We start from the raw sequence: 25347 nt of genomic DNA on the forward strand, positions 1-25347 counted from the left end.
CTGTCCCTTCTTCACTACTACCGGTCTTTTCGGTCCATGCGTTTGAGAGCTGCACCCGCCCTGCTGAGGTCCTGCATCGAGACTGCTGCTCTCTTTGTAGCACCCAGGGCACTGTCAGCGCCGCATCAGCTCCACCGTCCGCGCGAAGACAGGCTCTTCTCTTTGTCGGCCTGCTTGTTGAAGAAAAACAAGAAAAGCCTTTGGCAACAGCTTGCAAGAGGGAGAAGTATGGACGGCAATATCGAAGAGGTGCTGGCTCCTCTGAGACAGGCAGTGAAAGAGCAGGTGAGACAATAAGGAACGGTTAAGTTCCGGTATTCGGGCTGGTATTATTTGTCATAATTGATGCTGTTATGGCCTATTAACTATACTGCCAAATTAAGTTTTAAACGAGAGATCACAACTCCTGGACATGTTGATTAAAATATATATATATATGTGGAGCGTCAGATATTAATGTTACTTTGACATCTGACCTCGATGGATTGTCAGGTGAATCTTTAATGTGGACAATAAAAGCATCAGTTTCCTGATTGAGTCAGTAATCTCGATGTTCTTTAAAATCAGCAATCAGTACAACCCAAGACGAAGGGCATGTAAAACGTATATAAGGACATGCAGTACACGTTAGCATGGCTTAAAGATCTGAACCATCTCATTTTGCATTATTATTTTAAAAGATCAGTTCAGCGACATACCAGATCCTGATTCCCTGACTTTCTTTCAGATGTTCTGCAGTGATTTTTTTGTTATACTTGAAATTGCAGTTTAGTTATGCATGTTAAGTATTATTGGAAACCCCTTTATTTCGCAGTTTTGGATTGCTGGTGTGCCCGCGTTATTAAATTGGCGCACCTGTGTAAGAGTCAAGTGTGTACAGGTAATACACACTGTATGTTGCGCTCAAATAGTCTAATCAGCAATGCAGAGGCTCTACAGTGCCACGTTTAAGCCTCCATCAGCATCACGAAGTCAGAGGGGAGGAGTGAATATGTTGGCGATTCCTATCTTTTTATAGTTGTTCATGGCAGGATTAAATCTTTCTTTGTGGCCCTGTAGTACGTACAGCGGCGTAGTTCAGTTTTTTGTCCCATTGTTGAAAGGAAATCTTTAAAAAGATCTTTCTAGTGTGCAAAAAGTGCCAATTTGATCAGCTTTATCAGTTTTGGTACTTATTTTTTTTGTCGCCACTAAGGGTCCCGTTAAGAAAAGTGTCTTGCATTATCGAAGAACATATCACGGTGTAATTGCGGTCGGCTTTTGTCAATATCACAATTATAAAACATTAACATTTTCTCGGATGGGAATGAATATCGCGCATGACATAAATGCTTTGAATACTTAAAGAAACCAAAAAAAAAATGTTTTCTTTGAACGTTTAAATCACCATTTCTGCTTTTTGGAGGTGCGGTCTCTTCCTCTGTAATACCGTATTTACTGTTTCTGCGCGATAAAAAATAGCAGTTGTAATGTGAAATCGACTTTACACCTATGCAAATGAAGTCCCCACTGACTTGGTGCCTATTTATTATGCTCTATAACTAAGCGAGTAGACAGGAATATCATTAGTCCTTAGTCATTGGTGATCCAACTTGAGATCCTAACAATGCTTTTAAAATGAAAACAAAATGTATTTAAAATGCATTGATCATTGGAAAAAATATTGAAAATATGATCGATTTCATTGCATTATTTAAAAGCAATCTAATTATTTTGACGCTCTAACTAATACTACTAGAATAATTACATCAGAACAAAAGTGTTGGTTGCACCGAATGCTTTACTCTGAGAAACAGAACACTGTAAAACCCCACCATTGTAAATCTGCACTGAAACTAAACTGGAGTAATTTTAGATCCTTTTTTTTAAATTATGGCAGTTCCTCAAACTTTTTACAATGTCTATGTAGTTTCACCAAATGTATCCTTTTTAAAGGTTGGGATGTTGTTTATGTTGTCTTCCCAGGGTGACTTGGTGCGCAGACTGAAGAGTGAGAATGCCCCTGATGTGGACATTAGCAAAGCCGTGGCAGAGTTGAAGGCCCGTAAGAGGATACTGGAGGCTAAGGTACAGATTTCTGCCTTCATATGCTAAGGGCAGTTGTTTGTCATGCAGTTGGCACAGGTGTGTCTTTCTGCACCACTGTTTTGGTGGGGTTTTTTTAGTCTCAAAGTCCTGACTGGTTTTATAGTTTTTAAGGGGAGTGTTTGAGTTTATTGCAAGGTTCCAGTATTAGCACAGTAGATACTGGTTTTTATTGCCAAGAAAATAAAACACATTAATACATTCGCAGTGGATGAATGCCAAAAAAGAACTTATTACCACTAATATCTGAGTTAATCCCTGTTTTCCTATCTCTTATTGCTGTAGTGGAAAAATAAATTGCTACTCCAGAGATCACAGAAGTCATATGCAGATAGGCTTTATTTACAAGCATGCAGGAGGGATTTGCCTCAGAAAACTCCCATGACTGTAGCAGGAACTGTACTGTACTGTAAAAGTTTTTATATACATCACTGATGTTGAATCCATGTAAGGAAGTTCCCCTTTTGGGTGAGTTTTATATCCCTTTTTCTGTCCAGCAGTAAAACAAACTTTTACAACCACAAGGGCAATTGTGGCAAAGCTGTTTTAGGGAAAATGCATAATTTGCGAAACAACTCAAAGTTAAAAAAATGTACTTGTACTGGCTTAGTTAGCATAAAACTTCATTCCCCTCGATTAACCTACAAGACATTGTCTTTATAATGTTAATTCCACACCTTTCGCGCAAGTATCCATTTATTTCCATAATCCCTGAACATTAAGAATGTGATTCTTCCCCTCTTGGATAGCTCATTTGTTGATGCTATCTTCAGGTAAATCAGTAAAACTTAACAGTTCATTCTGATCTGCCCTTTAAAGGCCTAGATCCCACCAGTTTGCCCACAACATTCCTGCCTACTGTAATTTGCTTTTATACCTAAATTGCAGAACTTGGTACAGTATCGGTATTGGTAATGTTTTATCTTGCCACATCCACAAAATTTTGTGCCATCATATTGCAACCCAGCCGTCTTGATTGAGGGTCAGTTACGTTTGTTAAATTTATACCCAGTTGCTATACTAATCTCATTATATGTTGCACTACCATTCCTACAACAGTCTGTGTGTTATTCTCCCAATAGCCTAGTCAGTTACCCTTGTTAAAGTATTAACTAATTCCGGCCACTAAACTAGGGTGACTGCATCATTGTTTTCTTAACTGCAAGGCATTACTCACATTGTATGTCACTTCTACTCTAACCTTAATACATACAGTAAGGTGACAATATTCCACAGTGATTTTGCACCATAGAGGTGTTTTGGGAACCACTTTTGGTTAAGTTCAGATGCTGCAGATTTCTACACTTCAATCACTCTGCATTTCTTCCAGCAGTATTGTCCCTCCAAGCTGGGCTCTCATATACATGGGGGCACATTTGCTCATTCTGTATCTATATAAGCCTTAGTTTTGCTTTGAGCCCTGGGTCCCACACCCATGCCACTGTCAGTGTTAATGCTATTAATGTCCAGCTTGTGAAATGTAAGGCCAGTGGTATAATTTGGTGTGGTTTTTAGCCTCATCAGAATCGAAAGCAACACTTCAGCCCACCTATACCCATATCGTTTTTATGATCTTTTCAAAGGCATTCACGTGCATCATATAGTTTGGCTTTTTTTTTCCTCTCCAACCTTTTCAGACTTGTCCTAATTTCTCTAAATCTAAGGATTCTTTGGCAGATGTCTTCAATGAACAGTTCTTTCTGAGGATGGGAAGGAGTGGACCCTAAAGCAGCACTAATTTTCATGGGCGTCAGCAATAATGAAAATGCCCATCGGCTGTTTTTCTCTTTTTGATATGCCAAACCAGTTTTACAGTTCACAGGCTACAGTCTAATATTCTGTAGGAAAAATAAGCGGTGGTGTGTTCTCTTGTCTTTTATTTTTCTCTCAGTTAATATGTTGTTTGCTCTTAGTCCTCAGTCAAGTCTTATACTTTGGGTTGTTGCTACCCTAGATCCATACAGTGCCCTCCAGAATTATTGGCACCCTTTGTGAAGAAAATAAGGATTTTTTTTCTTTGAATAATTTTACCTCACTGAAAGGTTAGATTTCTCTCATATTTTCAGTGTAAGATCAAGCTTACACTGGAACATAGCCTTTTTTTGCTTTGTATATAGTGCAAAGGAGGATGTGCAAACTATGCTTAATTGATATGTTATGTCATTTTGTGTTTGTATGTCTTTCTCCAGTATTTGTGCTTCTTTCTATGCCTTATACTTGCTTTGTTGTTTATTTTCATATACATTCTGGAACTGTTTATGTAAATTAACAAGCATTTCATGTGGAGTTGTGTTTCCTGCCCTGTGGTTCCTGGGAGCTGCAACCTAGTGCAGTACTTCAGGTTATGGAAAAGGGCAAAAATTAATTCTGTAGTTTCATGCATGGGGTCTGTGCTTGTGCTAAGAAGACTCCATAGCCCGGTTACAGATACAAATTGACACTTCCTTAATAGGAAGGTTTTTTGTGTCTTGTGTTTTATATTTGTCGTTTTATTATAATTTGAAAAGACCTCTCAGTAAAATACCACATTTCTATAACGGAAATGTGTTGGTAGAACCAACTCTGGGATGAAACTGATACAAGCCCAACCGTTGTATGAACTTTAACGAAGTGGGTGTGGCAGGATACAGATTTCATCCCTAATTTATATTTAGAGAATACAGACAAGTTACATTTTTTTCTAAAGTGTTGTGCTGTCTTTTATATCCTGTCTGAAATATGGCAATCCCAACAGCAAAGTGCTCCCTGTCAGACTCAGAAGAAACAGTAGCATTGTATGATTCATTAAGACCCCCACCAGTGGCAAACTGATTTTTTTTCTGAAGCCTACCACAGTGCTAGCTTGGCCCTGACTTTTGTATATGTCGTATAGCTAAGTGGTAGTGATAAGCTAAGGACTGATCACCCTAGCTGTAATTCCAGTACAAAACGTTTGACTAATAACCAGTACTCTCCAGTTCAGAATGTTTCAAAACCTAGTAGAGACCAGCTAATTACAGCATCATTTTTAAAGAGACATCGTTACAGTGCATCACTAGTAGAACTTAACTTTTAAGTTGTTTGCTACACCAGTTCATACCAATAAACCAGTAGCTCATTTTGGGTGCAACTAACTGGAAGTTAATTTTCCATATCTGTTATGAAAAGGAGGATTAATCTATAACTAAGGGAGAAAAAAGTGATGCATTTTTCTCTCAACAGATTTTTCAGGAATCGTTCCACTACTAGGATGCATATTTAACATTGAATTGGTTATTTTGGTGTCATGTACAGGAACTGGCCCTCCAGCCCAAGGATGACATTGTTGACAGACCCAAAATGGAGGATACTCTTAAAAGGAGATTCTTTTATGACCAGGCCTTTGCTATTTATGGAGGTAAGAATATATTGACTATAGAATTAAATCTCCAAGTAGATCTGAACCAATATAGTTTCCTTTAGAATACTTGTCAATAAATATCACGAGAGATCAAGGAATGTCTTTATTTTTTTAATTTGTACATTCAAAATGAGTATGTTTACCTGTTTCTGCACTCCTTGGTTTAAAAAATACTGTCCATATTTACTGTTGTCTCCCAACTTGCCTTAACCTTTGTTCCCTTATTTCTTATTTCTTTCACAGTGGCTCTTAATAGGTGATTAGTTTATGATGAACAGACAGGTGGGAATGACAATATATCAAATGCTGACACAGTTCACTTTATTTCCAATTTGTTAGATTTCAGCTAGCACACCTTGAATAGGTATGTTGGGTGAAATGTTTTGAAGCAGTGTTAAAAATTGCAAACCTCTATGTTTTTTTTAAGCCCTGAAAGCAAACTTAAAAGCTTACCTCAGGTGGAAACTTGAAATTAATTAGCAGGAGACTAAGCACCTGGAACAAAAATTATGAGACGGCAGGCTCCCCCAGGACTAGGGTTGGTAACTGTTGATACATAATGTTGTGACGCATAACCAGTGAGACAAGTGTATGTTCTGGAATTATTATAAAGTGTTAAATAGTGCAAACTATGTACTGCACAGATTGGCATGGGGGCAGAAAATATACCAAATATACACAAACAAGATATTTAAAGAACCCTATATATTGCACTGAGCATATAGGTATTGTATGGGTATATATGGCTGAGTCATTGTTGGTTATTAACATTACTGTAAAACCTTAAATTGGTTACCCCTTAGTTGTCATGCTTTTAAATGAAATTTGTTTATGTCTATTTAAAAACTTTCAAAAGACTGTTAGAGGCTTTTGTTTAGCTTCAAAGGTTTCTTTGCGATTTATTTTTCTTTAAATCTATTTTTTACCCATTGTTTAATTGGTTACATCATGCATATAAGAAATACAAACTTTTATCTATATATAAACATTATTGTTTATTACTACATTATTACTACATCAAGAGTTTTTATAAAATTATTTTCACAGTCTTCCTATTGGAACATTTCTGTATTTGCAACAGAAGGAACCATTACCAGATCTTGTTTAAAACTAATGATTAAAACCAGAAGGGCTTGGAGATATTTTTTTTAGTACTGGCATTGTTATTCCATTCACTGTCTCACAGACCATTGCAATCCTGTCCTCGTGTTTTTCAGGTGTAAGTGGACTGTATGACTTTGGCCCAGTTGGCTGTGCTCTGAAGAACAACATTCTTCAGATCTGGAGGCAGCACTTTATTCAGGAAGAACAGATTCTTGAAATTGACTGTACAATGTTGACACCGGAGCCAGTTCTCAAGTAAGTGCCCTGTCTTTCTTTCTTTAAGCAGATGTTATCTTCATTTTGTGTGTTATAATGAGAATAATATTTGTACAGATCTGCAATGCCAATGCATTCTCAAGAAAAGCAAATTGAAAAACAACAGGTCTGTACTCCAGAAACACTTAGTTTTAAATTTACTGCTGAGCTGTTTGTTCTTTTAAATAAGCTCGTTCACAGATTCACTTCTACGGTATGTGAATCAAAAGCTCAGACTCTCGTAGAGTTTTTACAAAAAAAAGTTCCTAACAGCCCCACTCAACCAACTACCACAGCACATTTTCCTCTTCCTATTCACGTTCAGTTTCTTTGAAATCATTTTGAATTTAAGAATACAAAACAGCTTGAATAAAATTAAGTTATGGTGTGACAGCACAATATAAAAAGTATATTTGTATTTGATTGTGTATTGTGTATTTAAGTTAATCTGTCTAGCAGTAAGAACCTGCCCTGTGGTTCCTGGAGGCTGTTTTTCTATGCAGTTCTGCAGGTTGTTTTAAATGGGCAAATATGAACTCTGCGATTTCTTGCATGGAGTCTGTGTTAATTGCAGCCTCCATAGCCCGGTTGCAGGGACAAATGATTTTCCTTTTATAAAGTTTTTTTAAAAATATTGTCTATGTGATGCCAGTTGCTGGTTTATTGTTTAATTTGTGCCAAAAAATCTAAATAGTTGGGAACAAAGCAGTTCACTAGTCATATTGTATAGTGCATTTACAAAAGCCTTTCCTCTTTTTAAATTATGTCTACGAATGGGAAAATTAACAGAGAAATGTACTGAATGTGTTGGATTTTTAGTTTCATGTTAATCGTAATTTTTTAAGAAATAACATACAATTTAAATGCTTTCGTTAATGTGATTTCTTTCTGTGAAATTTACGTTCTGGCTCAAGATCTTGAAAATCTATATGCCTGTGGTTATCGTTAATGTTCTTCAGGTCATATCTGAGATACTCAACAGAAACAGGTGCATTACATCCTCTTTGGTTTTAAGTGTTTGCTTGTTTATATTCCAGGACATCTGGCCACGTAGATAAGTTTGCCGACTACATGGTGAAAGATGTCAAGAATGGGGAGTGTTTCCGTGCAGACCACCTTTTAAAAGGTATCAAAATAAATGGCTTTTGCTCTTGTGTATTCTGAAGTAATTTAGTTTCGTCAGATGTGTTTCAATATATAATTTGTAACAAAAATCCAATACATTTATGGAAAATACTGGCCAGTTAACTTCTTTCATGTTTCAATGAGACCTCCCTCCACTACCTCCTTCTCTGTTGATATCCTGGCTTTTATATGTGAAGTGCTGGTGGATCTTCAGAAAAAACAAAGGGCTGTTTGAAAGACAGCACCACCCACACACCTGATCAGGGAGTTGGTTCAGTACTTGGATTGCGTCCATGTTTTGATTGCATGAATAACCAAGCCTCTGATGGCCTAGCTAAGAGCCACAGGAAATCCCACCTAATTTATAAACTCAATACCTAGTGTGGGCATCCAGAATAATTAACTTTGTATTGAATGGCATTTAATTATATTATGTAGATCATTCATTAAATATAATTTAAAGCAACCCTGGTCCTCAAGTGCCAGGTCCCTACAGTTACTACAGTATTACTTCCTGGAATACACAGCTGATTGGACTTCTTAGCCTGAGATGATATGACAAGTAGGCCCTGGTTTGCCTCCTTCTGGTTTGCAGTGTTTTTCAGCCCTATGTTGAATGTCAGTATGCCGCATATTTCTAGAAATGCTTTGATATTCCATTTTAATTGCAGCTCACCTTCAGAAACTTATGTCTGACAAGAAGTGTGCTGCTGAGACGAAAGCAGAAATGGAAAATGTCGTGACTCAGGTTTGTGTTTTTAGACTTGTAGAATACTGCTAACAAAAAGAGGCAACAAGTTCACAAACTCTTGTTTATTAGATGATTGGTCTAACATTGCCTGAGATTGAACTGACTGAATTCACTGATTTCAGAATATTCAATTTTCCTTTTTTTTTTTGTGGAAGAAGACTACTGCCACTCAAGTCAGTATGATGGAGGATATATATTTTTTTAATCAGTTGTTAAATTTGGTGTTGGAATGCAAAATAGTGCTACACCTCATTCTTTTGTAGTGTTATTCACCCTTACTTACTCTTATGTTCTCGTTAAGTCAAGCAAAGATCTTCCCTGTATTTTTTGCCTCTGTTCATGAACAATGTTTTATCCCAATAGTAACAGTGGTCAGGGTTCTGGCCTCTTAACTGGAAGGTTGTGGGTTTAGATCCCGGAGAGACAGTGCTTTTTTACCCTTCACCCAAATAATACCCCGCTATGTAAATGATGCAAATGTAAATCTCTATGGATAAAATAGTATTTAATATTTACTTAAAAATGTCTTTAATCAGTACTTGTGGTCAAAACCTTTTGGTACTGTTAAAATAACTGTTTACTCACAAATACATTTCACTAGGGAATTACAAGTGAAAGTATTCAAAGTCAGCCTTTAGAAACTTATTTTAAAACAATTAATATTTAATCTTTCATACATGGAGGAAAAAATGTAGCCATTGGACAGCAAAGTTTGTTTTCCCTACTACTTGCATCTTGACTTTTGTAGCATCTTAAAGTACAATAGTACAGATGAAACCACTGACACCTTGCTTAAATATTATTGCATGAGCTTTGAATATATATTTAAAGTGTGTTTAGTAGTTGTCATTTTTAATTTAATAGTTTTTCAGTCTGTTCACTTCAGTGACATGTGAAAGTCAAACTCACATTTTGTCACATCAATCCTTTTAATTTCAGAATCTATACCTACACTTTTCAATATTGAACATTTATCTTGATGTTTAAACCCTGCCCACACAGAAAAGAATATTGTGGTGATAGCACTAACTAGTGGTGAGAGATGTGCTTTTCAAGAATGTATTTTTGTAGTTTGGGAAGTAGATATCCATTGGGAAATTTGGGCTAGCTGTTAGTTCAGGGTATTCACAATCAATATAATAGTGTGCTTTAAAATGTTGTGTGATTATATAATTTTTTATCTGTCCTTCTGTTGTGATGAAAATATTTATTTTTTAATGAATTGAAAATAACCAATTATTTGTATTATACCCATCCGATTTGGTGTCAAATGTGAGATTTACAAGACTCGTCTTGCAGCTACAAACCCTGTGGCCACACACGAGGGATAATGAGGAAGAGTACTACACCTCAGGCCACTTGTCTTTCAGTATTTTCCTGGCTACACTGGCCCATATTGAAGGTTTCTGCTCTTCTTGGAGGAGATGGTACATCCCTCTCTGACAGCACCACATGCCTACAAGCACTTGCAAGGCTACAGGAGGTTGCTGTGCCACTGAGAGCTGAGAAAACCCTGGTTGATTAATCCCAGCCTCCTGTTGGCAGTTTTCAGGCAGTTGTGCGTAGAGAAAGCCAGTCACAGCTGGCTAATGACAGGGCCCAGGCTTGAACCTGCGATCATAGAGCTCGCCTTTTTACCAGCCTAGCCACCTTGGGAAGCCCCTTTAAGATGTATAAGGATATATTATTTTCTATATGATGTTTAAGAGACAAAACACCCTTTTTTAACTTCATGGTCTGAATTTTTAGAGTGGGGAAATGTGTATATAAAGCTCTTTTGCCTAAATCTTCCCAGAATCCTCTGAGGAACAAATGAGTGGGTTTGAATAGGGAGCTGCCTCAGTGTGTAAGCTGTAAAGGAAAATGTAGAGGTTAAAATAAGACTCTCACAGATCAAATGTTTTCTTCTTTCTAATTACAGCATAGACTGAACTTCTGCTTGTTCCTAATGAGTACATGGTACTTTGCTGAAAGTTGGCTTAAGAACTCTTGCTTATGCTTTATGAAGCAACAAGTAAAGGCTTATTCCATGCTGAAAAGAGAAGAAAGGAAACGCAACGCTTTGTCTGTTGAGCCTTCTTTGGGATGATGTAGAGTTTTTGAGACATTATCAGCCTCAGATAATTTACATTTTTAGATCAGTTTTTCTCCATGAACATGCAACAGTTCACGACTGGACAGGGATCTTGGTTGTTTCCCAGCCGGTACAAAAATGGTAAAAACTCCAAAGATTATTCCTTTCACCTTTGTAATACTTCAGTAGAAAGCCACATCAGACAATGGCTGACAATTTAATATGGGAGAGATGATCATCTTTAACCTTTTTGGTTAATCAGCTCATCGCTGATTAAATACAAATCGTGTTTTTTTTTTCCACTGGTGCCATTTTGGTACCTATTGTGATTCTACAAACCTTGTTCCCAACAGAAACAAAGCAGCAAAATGTCTTGCATGTATTTGTTTACCTGTGTGTGTTTACAGTAAATAGACTAACAATGCTATAAGTCTGTGGTGGCATCATTTATAATCCAGAGGATATTTCCTACTGTGGCCTTGGCACAGTTTTGCAACATGTTGATAGTGCACAGTACAATACTATATAAGATAAAAAAATGAGTGTGATGCTTTCATTTTTCTTACCACTTCTGTAGCCCAGGTGTTATTTTATGATCCTGTCATAAAATAAAATGTTGTTTATGAGTATGCTTCTCTCATAGTTCTTTTGTTTTATTTTTTTTTAGTACAAGTGAAGTCTTAAGTATCTTTAGTGAAATCTATTTTTGATTTAATTATATTTTTCTTTTCTGTTTTAGTTGGATAATTACACCCAAGAAGAGTTGGCAAACCTCTTTGTGAAATACAATGTCAAATCTCCAGTCACAGGAAATGATCTGACGCCACCTATCTCCTTTAACCTGATGTTCCAGACATCCATTGGACCGGGTGGAAACATGCCAGGGTAGGAAAACGACCACTGTGCCACCTATCACTGCTTCTTTTTTTTTAGTCTGCGATATTGTACTTTTAATTCTGTTCTGTTTTTCATATCCTGTATTAAACAAAATGTTTCTCCCTCTTTTTAGCTATTCTCATCCAGTATTTACTCTAGGCTTTTTACAAAATTTGAAATTCATTAGCATCACTACAAATCAGGGGTGTGAAATAAGGAGGTTATGAATCAATAACAAAATCAGGTTCTGAGACCAGCTTGCAATACTGAAGATCATAAACTGCTCCCCCTACAGTCAGGGATTGCTGAGCATGAAATGGCACTTGTTTTTACTCTCCTTAAATTTAGACAAGAATGTGCACTCATGTAATACAACATACACTGGTTACATGTAAACAACAGTTACATTATGCATGGATATTTCCAATTCAGTGACATTCAGTCCTACCTTCTGTAGATTTGCAAGAATTCTATCCTTACAGTGTTAATACACCAGACACCTTAACAGGCCATGGGAGAGATAAGCCATTGCTGAGAGAATCTCTGTCCTAATCAACAAAAGATATTCTAACCAGGACTTATTCTCCGTCTCTAAACAGATGCTTACTATGAATGGGAACAGTGTAATGCTAACATTGGAGATAACATTTTTAGTTAGAAGATTCCACAGTATAAAAAATCAGAATCTCCTAATAAATAAGACTGCACGTTCTCTTCTGTAATGAATCTCGGAGTCTAGTACTCCTTCAGCATTCAGATTATTTGGACAGAATCTGGTTTGAAGTTTAATTTCTAGAGAGTGCTCTCTGTCAGTACCTGATTTGGATGAAGAGGAGGATGATGAATGCTGATATTCCTTTTGCCTGTCCTACTTTCTTGCTCATATCTCATTGTTCTGTTTCCTGCCTGTTCCTGTATATATGCTGTGGTCTATTCCTATGGAAGCTGTCTTCATAACCTCGCTAGTAATGGTCCTGTCACTGTTGAACATTTGTTTTAATATGACTGATTTTATAACTTTGTTAAACCACAGTAAATTATTATAAGTTTGATTAACTATCTTCCTTCTTGCTTATTTACCTCATTGCTTAAGGATAGCTACATAAATAAAGATAAACATATCCCATTGTTCCAAACCTTCGGAGTAGGGCAATCAAGATGGGATTTAAACATTGCTAACCTTGCTTAAAATCAGTGGTCCCCACTGTCACAACAGTGTGGTTGCTTGAACATTACTTGTTTATAGGGAAATTGTTCCAGTGCTGTCTCCTGCCTGCACCTAAACTATTGTTCCTTTTGCATGTTTGTGATTCTTCATATAAAATTGCATTTAATTCATTTCAGAAATGTGTAAATGTTAAATCTGAAATATTTACACAGTACAAATGAATTATGCTCTGCTGCAAAAAGACTAAAGTAAGTCATTCTGCTTTCTTGTGCATTTCAATGTATGTAGCTATTTGAGGCCTGAAACTGCTCAGGGAATCTTCCTGAACTTCAAGCGCCTGCTGGAGTTCAACCAGGGAAAACTGCCCTTTGCTGCTGCCCAGATAGGAAATTCATTCAGGAATGAGATCTCTCCACGCTCCGGCCTCATCAGAGTCAGGTAAAAGTGTTTTTTTGTATTTTTAATACAAAAATCAATTGTATCTGAATGTCAGAGTATTTGCCCCATGCCTTAAAAACATACATTTAAAATGTAAATGGAGCATATTTTTGACAGATGTAGAGCTTCTTGTATCCTGTGAATACGTGTTAATATTAATAAGTGGAATATATAGGGTTAAGGTAATGCTTGGGTTAAATTTGTTTTAGGTTAAAGTTAGGGTGGATGTTACGTTAAGGACAAGGGTTACAAGCAGTATTAGGGGAAAGGTTGTTGTAGTGTGATAAGGCTAGGTCTTCAGTGGGATTGCTGTTGAATACTTCAATTAATGTATCATAACCATTAAAGTTAACATGGCATAGATAAGTGGTCTGCCTGCCACTATTCATTTATAACACTTGCGTTGAATGCTACTTTTTATCTGATTTCTAACAGTATAGTTATTCAGCATAGTACAGTATAGTAATTCAATATTGTACTCTGGTTGTAATGATCTCATTGCTCAGTGGGACTAACAGGGGATCGGGAGTCTTAAGATGAACCCACTTTCTGGGTGAGAGACGGATGAGACCCAGGGGAACTGCAGGCAGTGCGCTTTTAGAGGCCGCAGTGCAAGCAAAGGTAGAGAGATACAGACAGGATGGTGGTGTAGCAGGCAGGGGTTCAAAGCAGATATCGCATGAGGGCAGTGACACAGCTGCACGGCCAGGCAGCCACGTAGCCATGTAGCTACGTAGCACTCACAAAGCTGCCGACACACCGATGAGGTTAAATAATGAAAGCACTGGAGAAAAATCCAAAAGGATAAATCCAAAACAGGTGTTAGATCTTGGTGCTAGAGAAGATCAGGCTCAGTTGCGTGATCTGGGCCTTATAGAGGGTGCGTTAACGAAGCAGGACGGAGACCTAGGAATTGTGGGTAAGGAAACAAGCAAGGGTCAAGCCAGGAAAAACACTTGGGAGTCTTCAAAACACGAAGGGAACAAGCTTGTGACTTGGAAGTCCAAAATCTATATCAGAGCCCTTATTAGAGTTTGAGCTGCCCTTAAACACCCTCTTAATTGCCAGAAAGAGATGAAATGGTAATTGGCTCCAGGTGATACAGGTCTCCTGTCAACTAGTCCATGGGAATCGATGCTGAGTGACAGGTGGGTGGAGCAGACGCCTGCCACACCAGTACTAGCTCACCCCACAGAGCAGAAGCCAGGGTCAGCCTGATACGGGCAAAGTGGATGTGGATTTAGAATAAAGTCATTGAGATTTAGTTACAGTTCATAATAGATGGAAAGTAAGATAAAAGCAATGTTATAATAAATGCTTGATTGTGAAAGGAAAGACTAACGCATAGTCCTGTTTTTTATGCAGAGAGTTCACCATGGCAGAAATAGAGCACTTTGTGGATCCTAATGATAAAAACCATCCCAAATTCCAGAACGTGGCCAACTTAGAGATCATGCTGTACTCCTCCAAGGCTCAGACCAGTGGTCAGTCTGCACAGATGATGAAACTGGGAGATGCAGTTGAGCAGGTAAGGAGCTGTGATTTCCTAGTAATGTGAACAGGGTGTGACTTTGCTTGATGCTATTATTCTTCATGTTTTCCATATTAAGGTATGGATATGTTTTGTATATCACTTCTGACTCTCTGTTGCAGGGTGTGATCAATAACTCTGTCCTGGGCTATTTTATTGGGAGGATCTACTTGTACCTGACCAAAGTGGGTATTTCCAAGGACAAGCTTCGCTTCCGTCAGCACATGGACAACGAGATGGCTCACTACGCCTGTGATTGCTGGGACGCAGAGACGAAAACATCTTATGTAGGTGGATTTACTGAATTGTTTTCAAACTTCCTCAAGAATATGAACAGTATCGCCATTACAGTTTGTTACCTTGAAATTTGCAAATCTCACCCATGCAAGAAGTTCAAGTAGGTAGCTGTGTCAGAATGCGTAGGCTGTTAAGGAACAAGTAAATGTCTATTCCATGCTGAAAAGAGAGGAAAAGAAACGGTGGCACCCTAAGGTAGCTCCACAGCCAAAAAGTTGTGTTTCATTTCCACTCTTTTCAGCATGCAAGAAGACTTATTATTGTAGGAGGCACGATAGAAGATGTCTTTACAACGTTTCCCAGCACGTGTTAGAATTTGGAATCTGTTCAGTTGACTGCAGCAGGATGGAAAACTCATGATTGTTTCTGACTGATCTTCCTTGCAGGGGTGGATCGAGATTGTGGGCTGTGCCGACCGATCCTGCTATGACTTGCTTTGCCATGCCAGGGCTACCAAGGTTCCTCTTGTAGCAGAAAAGCCTCTCAAGGAACCCATATCCTTCTGTGTTTTCTTCAGTGTTACACGAGCGGACTTGTAGAATGTACAGTAGTTGTAATTCTAGATGCTTTAAAAGACTTTAAAAGCTAACAGACAAGGACCTGAATCATAGGATTCAGATGGTATAATACCTGCTTTGTCTTTTATTGTAAGTAAAAAATATGATATTATGATTGATAATTACACTGGGCTTGGTGATTAAAAAAATCTTCCCTAGCACATCAGTTATTAGTTTATTATTTTAGTATGGGAATTATTTATGTCTCTAGTTCAAGAAACTTGTTTGTACAAAAAACTTATTTCCAATTTTTGGAAATAAGTTTGAAGATTGATATAAAATCGTGAAATATGAAATCCCCATCAGTTTGTGCCCAAAAGAAGGAGCATTATGAAGTGAAGTACATTAGTTTTATGCTGTGCTGGTTTATAATTCCCTGTATTTGTGGGAAAATAACTTATTAGTTAAAAACATTGAGTGCCACTGTTTACAGTGAATTTTTTGCCTGAACACATTTACAGGTCAATTTTCCAAGATTGTCATTTACAGTGGTTTTACCTTTAAACATGGGTGCACACACACTAGTGATACTTGATAAAGAATGAACTGGATTTGGTACTATTAGATTTTTTGGTCCTCGCAAATAAAGCAATAAATTAAGGCGATTCCCATTATATGTCCCACCGGTGTCAAAAGCTAGCAACACAGGTGGTTAATGGATTTATTTTTGTCTGGAAATGAAAAAACATATTGTGAAGATACAATGCAAAATCTAACTTTAAACATTCTTCTTCTTGTGCACAGTGCTTTTACATTTGATTTAGATTCTAAATTACTATGCCCCAAAGTTTAAATTGAGTTCTTATTATAACACAGTACGTTGCTGATCCAACCAGGTTTAACCAGGCGGATAAAGGTTTGCTCACTCACCAAATGCAAGAGCAGTGTGTGGAAGGAAAATTTAATCTGAAGCTGCTAATTACTTTTTGGGTTTCTATGAAACCACTGTTTGAAAGGAGTTGGTGATGCCATCTGTTTCTATTTATTGTTTTTTATGGGTTGTGTATTCATTAAATGTATATACCCCTGCGAGAACTGTTTGTTGGGAACGTATCTCAAGCTAATTACATTATTCCTCACTGATTAATTCCTGTACACACAAAATCTTTTAATAAATTTGCACTTATGTATATTCCTGTATAAGTGAAAAAAGCACCTTGTAAATATCTATCCAGTGATGAAGAGGGGGGAAAAAAGGCCATGTGTATCTATGGTTCTGAAACGTACTGTTTCAGACAGTGGTTGCAGATAACATGACTGTTTGTTTTCTTCATGCATTTTCAGTCTAATGTTACAGAGGACACTTATTTCAAAAGCATTACTTCGGTCGCTGCTTACACTGCATTGTTTGGTCTTGATTTTAATTCCTTAACTACATCACACAAAACTGTAAATGTTGTCCAGTTTGAGCCAAACAAGGGAGCAATTGGAAAAGCATACAAAAGGGATGCCAAGCTGGCAATGGACTACCTTGCAATCTGCGATGAATGTTACATCACAGAGCAGGAAAAACTCCTCAATGAGAATGGGTAGGCCTGCCTTTCATTAAATCTTAAATTGTACTCAAGACCTTTGCAATACAAATGTGGTCCAGAATCCTGAAAGATAGCTAGAGGTAGTGACTGATAAAGACAATATGTAAAAGTAGAAAGATCAGTACATTACAATTTACCTTAATCTTAATTTAATTTGAGGTTCTGTCCTTTAGATTGTAGCTTGATGCCCCTGTATGTGTGAATATTCAGGTATGTTAGCCCTAGGCCCTAAGCCCCAAACTTGCCTAGGATCCAAGAGCTGTGAGACTGCAGTGCTAGTTTTTGCTGCTTCGCATTTTGATGCTTTGACTTAATTTTCTACGTTATAGATGCTCAACTTATAGTTATCAGATGTATTGGACATGTTGATCAGTTCGAGACATTGATATCTTTTGAGAAAGATATTAAAGTTCAATTAAAATGTTCACATTTTTTCTAGTGTTGTATTCACATTGAGAAATGTAGCTCTAGAGCGGTACAAACATCATGCTGGGGAAAAGCGCAGCAGAATACATTGGTTTCACTGTACTGCAGCCTATCTGTAAAGAAGTGAATCACATGAAACTAATTCTTTGTCAATCTTAATTATAAGTCCTTCTAATCATTTTTTGTTGTACCATTGTCTATAATTGAAGATCAACATGTTTGACTTTTTTCATTTTGACCAAATATTCTAGCATTTTATCATTCTGTGTTTTCATCCCAAATTTTTCCAGTTTGAGCAATGTTGCTCTTAGCTGTGCATTATTATTCAATAAATTCTACTGACTTGTTTGCCTTTTCTGCAACAGTAGACCTGCATGTATTGGAGTAAAGAACTGTATATTGTGGGAGTGTTGGCTCTACCTTCTCTTTTTTTAAATGGCTTTACTTGAACCAATGATCTAAAAACTGTTCATTCCCTCATAGTGAGTTCACTGTTGAAACTGAAGGGAAGACCTTTAAACTGACCAAAGACATGGTCAGTGTGAAGAGATTCCAGAAGACCCTCCATGGTAAGAGAACACTCTCATAGAGCAGATTATAAATGTAGGTACAGAATAAAAACCTTTAGTATGCTATAGTGTGCTCAGAATGCCTTTAATAAGAATAATAAGAATACTGGGAGGAATTTATGTAGAGAAATTATGTAGAGGACATGGGTGTTACTACTAAAAAAGATTACATTAGAAATTAAACCCTGTACTAAATAATGGCTTTTCATTTGTGTAGTAGGAAGAGAAAGAAAAAGGCTGCTGTTGGATATTACATAGGTTGTTTGTGATTGGCAGGTGTGCCAAAGTTCTCCTTTAACCAAGGCTTGTCAGCATGAGGATACTCTGGCATTACGTGTTACAGGGTGCATACCAACCTGAAGAAAAAAAAAGATTAAGCATTGAGATTCTTCCTTTTTGAATTGTGGCAGTTGATAGTGGTATTATACCTATAAAGTTTGGATTAAATTATCCAAAGTATTGCCCTAGCGTTTCAGAGCTTGTTTTGCCTTAAGAACATGGTATTTGCCTGATATTTCTCATTAAGTAGCTATTGTAGGTGAATCTATAATTTTGTCCAGCAATTTCTTAAAAGAAGTCAGAGTTTGGGCCTTGAGACCTGGCCACAGAGCCTGTTCTGAATATCCACAACTCTTTGAGTTTATAACTGTTTCCTATTCTCTGTCCCAAATAAATTTACCTTACACTACGTTTTCCAATTGGGACTCCTTGCTCTTGTTTCACTACTTAGAGTGAAACTGTACCCTAGGTTGCACCTATCTGGACTCCTTAGGATTTTATATACTTGGATCAAATCTAAGGCTAAAATATCTTTGTAATATTATTTTGTTATCTTTATTCTGTAATTTAATCTCACTTGGTGTGGGCATCTAGAAATTTACAGCATCCTGTGACATCAGCTTGTTAATTTTGGTTGAAATGTAATTCAAATGTTTGTTCCAAATGTAATGGCTCATCTTTCTCTGTATACTAGTCACCAGGCTGCCTTGCCTACACACCAGCAGTTCTAATTCATTTATTTGGCTGACTTACATTTTTAGTTTTTCTGGAACAATGCAGTTGAACTACCTTGCTCAAGTGTGCAACTGGTGTATCTCATCTGGGAATTGAACCCACAGCCTTTCTGTTGTCCAGAACCCTAACATTTGCTCTATACTGCTTCCCAGTTAAAAAAAAAATCCTTACAGTTTCTGGGAGGTTTCCAGTCCCTCTCTATAAGCCTAATGTGCATGTTTCCATCTTTCTTCTATTAAGGGTTGTTTCTAACTGTTGGCAAAAAAGTGAGTTAAAAAAATATAAACAGACTGCTGGAGAAGTTCACCCAGGATTTATTAATTGACTAGAAGAAACCATTTCAGTTTCCAGTCCTCCTGTTTTTCATAGTTAGTGTGCATCAGCTGTCATTTCACATAAGATAGAAGAAGGCAGTGATTTTTGGTTGTATTCTGATTATTTTATTCTATCTCTAATCGTTCTTACTACTGCTCTTTCCTGTAGTGGAAGACATCGTTCCCAATGTTATTGAGCCTTCCTTTGGAATTGGGCGGATAATGTACTCTATTTTCGAACACACATTCCATGTCCGAGAAGGTGATGAACAGAGAACGGTATGTATTTGTAAATTCTAATCCAGCTTGTATCAGCAATTTTGCATTCTCATTTTGGTAGAAACCCAACCATTGTATCAGGCTATCTTAAAGTTTCATGTCCCAGCCTGCCTGAACGATATCTTATTTACCTTTTTTTTCTCCTTTTCAGTATTTCAGCTTTCCTGCCACAGTAGCTCCATACAAATGTTCCGTCCTTCCTTTGAGTCAGAATCAGGAATTTGTGCCTTTTGTCCGAGAGCTTTGTAAGTACAGAGTACATTCTCTAATATTTCAGACAGAATAGTTGACCAATTTTATTTTAGCCAGAGAAAAACAGGTTCAGTTGGGACACACAGAATTTGTATTATTTTATACACCAGAATTGGAAATGCAAGAAGCTGTTGTAAATTTCAAATATAGTTTATAATCCCTCAACTTTTGCTTAAAATAATGTCTCCTTAGCCCTCTGCCTGCAAGGCTGCTGATTCAGCTGCTACAGTATCATTAGTCTACGATGGTGAGGCTGCTGTGTTGGGAAGCAGACAAGGCAAAGAGTTTGACTTGTCTTGACACTGAGGGATGTTTCTGTCGAGTGTTCCTGTCATATTTCTTCATAAATGCCATGTTTTTTCAAGCATCTTTTATATTTAAAATTTTCCAATCAGTCATAACCAGAAGGTAACCATCAAATTCCACAGACTGTTCCACTGATTATGGATTTGTTCTTAATAAGGAGCAAAATGTTGTTGTCTAGCTGACTAGTTGAAGTTTTAGCTGAACCACGACACACTCATAACCTTTACATCCTGTAGGCGTTTGAGGTAAGAATTTGAGAAAAGTTCACCTTGAGGGTCTTTTTGATCTGGTAGTCTGTTTCAGAAGTTATGGTGTTTTAAAATATTTAGGATCATTTTTATTGGCAACAGTTCTGGAGCATCACCTTTAAAATGTTCTCACAGCTGAAGCCCTGACTAGAAATGGCGTCTCCCACAAGATCGACGATTCTTCTGGGTCCATTGGGAGGCGATATGCCAGGACAGATGAAATTGGTGTAGCTTTTGGCATTACCATTGACTTTGACACTGTCAACAAGACTCCTCATACAGCTACTCTGAGAGACCGTGATTCCATGCGCCAGATCAGAGCTGAGGTAAGTGCACATTTTATGTTGTAAATGAGGCTAGGCTCAGTCAGTGGGTTAATAACATCTCTAGAGCTCTCCAGATTAGGCCATTGTACATCAGAAATGGATTACCTAGAAGCACAGTAATAGCACTTTTAAGAACACATTAAAATTCTTTTAATGTGGAAATGTTGTTTTAACATCTTAAATTTTTGTCAGTGATTAATAGTAGCTTTCACATGCATTTTAACTATACAGATACTTAAAAGAAGATTAGAAAGAGAAACTGCTTACAGCTTGCAGAATGGCTTCAAAGGTTATATTACACTCAGAAATTGATCCTATATTTAGAATTACAAACTGTAACAGCAGTGTTAGTGATGTAAAATATAATGATTTAGTGCCCCTTAAATTATTAAAAAACACATCAATTTTTCATTTGAACAAGTAGAGATTAATTCCACATTGAAAAGTACAAATGAAAAAAGCAGCCAAAATGTTTTGTTTTTTTATTTACCTGCATGGAATTTACCTCAGCTTGTTCCCTTGCAGCCTGCATACAGATACAACTCCCTACTCAAATTCTTCATTATCTTTCTTTGCTGATCAGACAGCTGGTGGAAGACACAATGAACACAAATAGTTCAGATTTGAAAGTTTATCTGCTAGTCATTTCTATAAAATGAAATTCATAAAGTTCATGATATTCTGATACTTGCATAATTTATTTTTTAAATGTTTTTTTCAGAATTGAAAATAATAAAAGTGTGTTTTTATTACTCCTAATGCCATTAAACCTGATTATTACCTCAACCATAAAATTATTTTTCACATTTTGTGAAATTCTTTATTTTTTGCAAAAAGTCTTCCCTGTCTAATTTGTGTTATTTTGGAAACTGTTTTAAGCTAAGCTCAAATGCCAAAAGAAACATAAACTACAACTATAAAATGGGGAAACTTTGAGCTTGAAGAGACTACTTTTGAGATTTAAATGTTTATAATAACTGATATGTACTGAGAATATGAGATATTTAGTTACAATAAGGTTGTGCAATTCTTAAATAAGCTAATTTGTTACATTGTTGAAGCTGATTTCTTAAGTTTTTCAAAGAAAATGACTGGATGAGATCTTGAAGTAAATTTAAGGTCAATTTGGTGGCTACTAATAGCAACCCAAATGGGTTGGATCAGTAAACGTCATTATCTCTGATGTAAGGTTTCTTACATGCTTGTGATTTGACATTTCAGATTAAATGCAGGTTAAACTAAAACCAAAGAACATGTTTTGACTGTTATCAATATACGAGTCATTTTATAGCCTTAAGGTCAGTAGAAAAAGGAAAAGGGGATCTTTTTTAGAGAGATACAGTTCTCAAAATCTGTTTTTGCTCCACAGGTTTCAGAGTTGCCTACAATTGTGCGCGATTTGGCTAATGGTTCCACCACATGGGCAGAAACAGAGAGCAAGTACCCCATCTTTGAGGGACAGGAGACAAGCAAAAGGGAAGCTACAGAGGAGTAATTGCCGGCTACCACATACAAAAAGGAACAAACATTTATACTGTTAAATGTTGATAGGAAACATTTTATCTGAACTGTAATTTGCAAAATTACAATGTTACACCCATTGAAGCCCTCCTTGTTTCACTGCTGCCTTCAGAATTATTATATAATAAAATCATTGGTATATAAATACAATGCTTTAAAACAAATGACAAATTGCCTGCTTGCTGGCTATAAATACATTATGTCCAAAGACTAGTAGGATATTTAGTTATGGGTTAAAGTACCTATGAACCTACAAAGGACTTAGAATCAGCACAAAATGTTTAATGCCAAAGCCTGGCTTGTTGTTAATGAATGGCTGTTGATCTACAAAAAAGAAAGGGTTTAAAGAGTCCTACTGGTCTGGTGGAATTGCAAAAAACAATGATCCAGTTTTCGTCAATTTACAACAATTTAGATGAATAATAAATTCACATTCAGAGAGATCTAAAAGCCCAGCAATTTAATTGAAGCTGCTATTTTTCTAATTGGGTGAAGTGATCAGAGTTTGTGTCCGGTTCTATGGGTAACCTACTGTAGTTATCTGAATGGGCAAACATAAAAAAAAGAGTTATAGAGATGTAACTTAATATCTCTTGGGGAAAAAAGTTGCACTTGGACATCTTTTAATTGAGATCATATATCAAGCAACGCAGTGGTTCAGGTAGAGACCTCACTTGAATCTGTCACATAAAACAAGCATGTTTATGACACCTTCATCATGTCAGTGGAGAGTGTACTACCCATGTAATAATAACATCCAATGAATACTATTAAAGTAATTTTTAACATTTAACTCAAACGGTCACTCTTTGCTTGGTGTTTAGTTTTTCCCTCAGCCTTCACTTGCTTTTGGTTTTGGGCAGTACACTGCCGTCCTACCTGGGGCTTAATGCCAGTCAGACTTGCCAAATATCAAGGAGTTATTGGGATGGCAGACGTACCTTAAGGGTAACGCCAAAAGCAAAGTGTAATGTATTGTCTAATAAACCTTGTACGAGTTCCTCTAAATAAACATTTGTTTGTGTAATTATTTATCCTTAGATCACTTCTTTTTTTATAAAATCACCCTGATATTCACCAGAATTGGAACCTGTGTAACTGGGAGAACGAACCTTTCAGCTGCAAACCAACTTCCCAAATTAAATTCCTCACTTTCTTGGTGATCTCTCAGGAGATATAGAGCTAAGATCTGTTTGTTTTGGTAGAATTTTACACCATCCACTGATTAATTGAAAAAGTGAAAGAAATATTAAAAACAAGTGGGAGTTGCTGCAGCTTCACATTTTTGAAGGTGGGAGTTTTGGGGGGTTTTTTTTCAAATGACTACCATTTGATTTTGTTAATGTACCTATCCTTAAAAACTTAATTCATACTTTAAAGACTGTCAATACAATACATACAGGTTTCTATCAGTATATGATGCAATCTTCAAGTTAAGTTTAACTTCAAATCTTATAGTATGGACTAAAATGTATGAATGCATGTAATGGTATTTTTAAAATACAATTTTAAATACTTTTTTAAAATATTGGTGATAGTAAGCTTTAAAGCATTATTGAAGTAGGACACCTCAACTAAGACTCAAGAGTTGCCACAGTTGGTCATTGCATGAAATTATGTATTAATATATAGTAGGTGACAAAAACATTTTTTTACGATCACTTTTAGCTTACTACATATTTGACAATGGAGGTTTGTTGATGCTGTCTTGAGTTTAAATATGAAATCCTAGAAACAAAACCCTGAACATGATTGGCTTTTTGGGGCTGCTCCAGTTCTCCTGCATTAACTGTTAAGGGCTGTACATACAGCAAATGACATCATGCGTATTATCTAGACAATAAGTGCTGGTAATGTAGGTCTGCCAGTGGAGTCCTAGCAACCATCCATCCATTTTCTAACAGCTTTAAAACTTTTTTTTCCATTCTGCAGTGATCCATCTGCTTAGATTTCAGCCAAAACACCCGAATGCGGGGTGTTCCAAAACCCACTGATTAATACAAAGGTTGATACTAATTACAATCCCGTAATTAGTGCTGAAAGTGAATTTAAAAAAATGCCCAAATAGAAAACTGAAATCAGATAAACACAACAGCAAATCTTCTAGAGTCTACCAACTTGGTGTGATTTTTTCTTTTTTCTTTAGGCAGATTTCCTCAAGTCTCTGAAGTTGTGTGAGAAGCTTAAAAAATTGCTTATAGACAGCAGTTTTCAAGTCAAGGGGATTCAAGTCAAGACTTTGGGCCACTCATTCACTTACTTGTTCTTAAGAAACTCCAGTGTATGGCAGCTCTGGCAAACTACTTGGAATTCTTATCCCACTGAAAGCTGATTTTTCACCCCAGTTTTTAAGGCTTTGGAAGACAGAAACAGGTTTTCTTCTAGTATTGCCTGTACTTTGCTCCATGCATTTTTATTTTAATTGTAATAAACTTTCCAGTCACAGATGAGGAGAGACATCTCCTATGCATGACTGTAAGGATGGTTTTGCCTGGGAGAAGTGCAGTGTTGTGTCTGTGTCCAACATAACACTTGGCGTTTCAACCAAAAAGTTACACTTGTTCTATTGGCTTGTTCTCATCTGACCAGAACAAATGCTTACCATATTTTTTCAGGATTACTTAAATGCTTTATTGCAAACTCTGAGTGAGATGTGACATGGGTTTTCTTCTCTGCCACACAGACTGCTTTTGTGACAGGGGTATTGTTAACTGATGAACATTTTCTCCAACCTCAGCCATTGAACTCAGTTTTTACTGACATCACAATGGCCTGCTTCACCAGCTTCCTCCTTACCCCAACTGCTCAGTTGCATTTCTTGATGATTGACTCTAAACTGACTCTGCATACAGGTATTTTCCAATACTTTGATATCTTTAATTTCATCTCCTGTTCTGTGCTTTTTAAAACCTCTATC

At 36.9% G+C, this 25347-nt stretch overlaps 1 protein-coding gene and 2 non-coding genes across 3 annotated transcripts; all 3 read left to right on the top strand.

Annotated features, from left to right (window-relative positions):
- On the top strand, positions 1–23442 carry gars1 (glycyl-tRNA synthetase 1). Its single transcript, XM_088918291.1, has 17 exons — positions 1–285; positions 1966–2067; positions 5359–5461; positions 6682–6823; positions 7861–7949; positions 8620–8696; positions 11513–11658; positions 13106–13255; positions 14621–14783; positions 14909–15073; positions 15470–15577; positions 17024–17169; positions 18085–18170; positions 19668–19777; positions 19929–20022; positions 20719–20909; positions 22279–23442. Exons 1-17 carry the CDS (start codon positions 37–39, stop codon positions 22402–22404), a joined length of 2247 nt encoding a protein of 748 aa, XP_088774417.1. The 5' UTR covers positions 1–36; the 3' UTR covers positions 22405–23442.
- LOC148832722 (small nucleolar RNA SNORA84) lies at positions 4384–4520 on the top strand. Its single transcript, XR_016091285.1, has one exon. It is a non-coding gene; the product is annotated as a small nucleolar RNA SNORA84 (small nucleolar RNA).
- On the top strand, positions 7292–7425 carry LOC148832723 (small nucleolar RNA SNORA84). The gene has a single exon (XR_016091286.1). It is a non-coding gene; the product is annotated as a small nucleolar RNA SNORA84 (small nucleolar RNA).
- Positions 23443–25347: the final 1905 nt, after the last annotated feature.

Source organism: Atractosteus spatula, chromosome 6 (assembly GCF_055471065.1).
Source record: "Atractosteus spatula isolate fAtrSpa1 chromosome 6, fAtrSpa1.hap1, whole genome shotgun sequence".
Lineage (NCBI taxonomy): Eukaryota > Metazoa > Chordata > Actinopteri > Semionotiformes > Lepisosteidae > Atractosteus > Atractosteus spatula.

What these genes read in the sequence shown, in the direction of transcription:
- gars1 (XM_088918291.1), top strand. Translation starts at nt 37, where the DNA reads ATGCGTTTGAGAGCTGCACCCGCCCTGCTGAGGTCCTGCATCGAGACT. An exon ending in CCGGGTGGAAACATGCCAGG is followed by an intron (nt 11,659 to 13,105) that starts GTAGGAAAACGA and finishes CAATGTATGTAG; the next exon opens with CTATTTGAGGCCTGAAACTG. An exon ending in AAGGTGATGAACAGAGAACG is followed by an intron (nt 19,778 to 19,928) that starts GTATGTATTTGT and finishes TCTCCTTTTCAG; the next exon opens with TATTTCAGCTTTCCTGCCAC.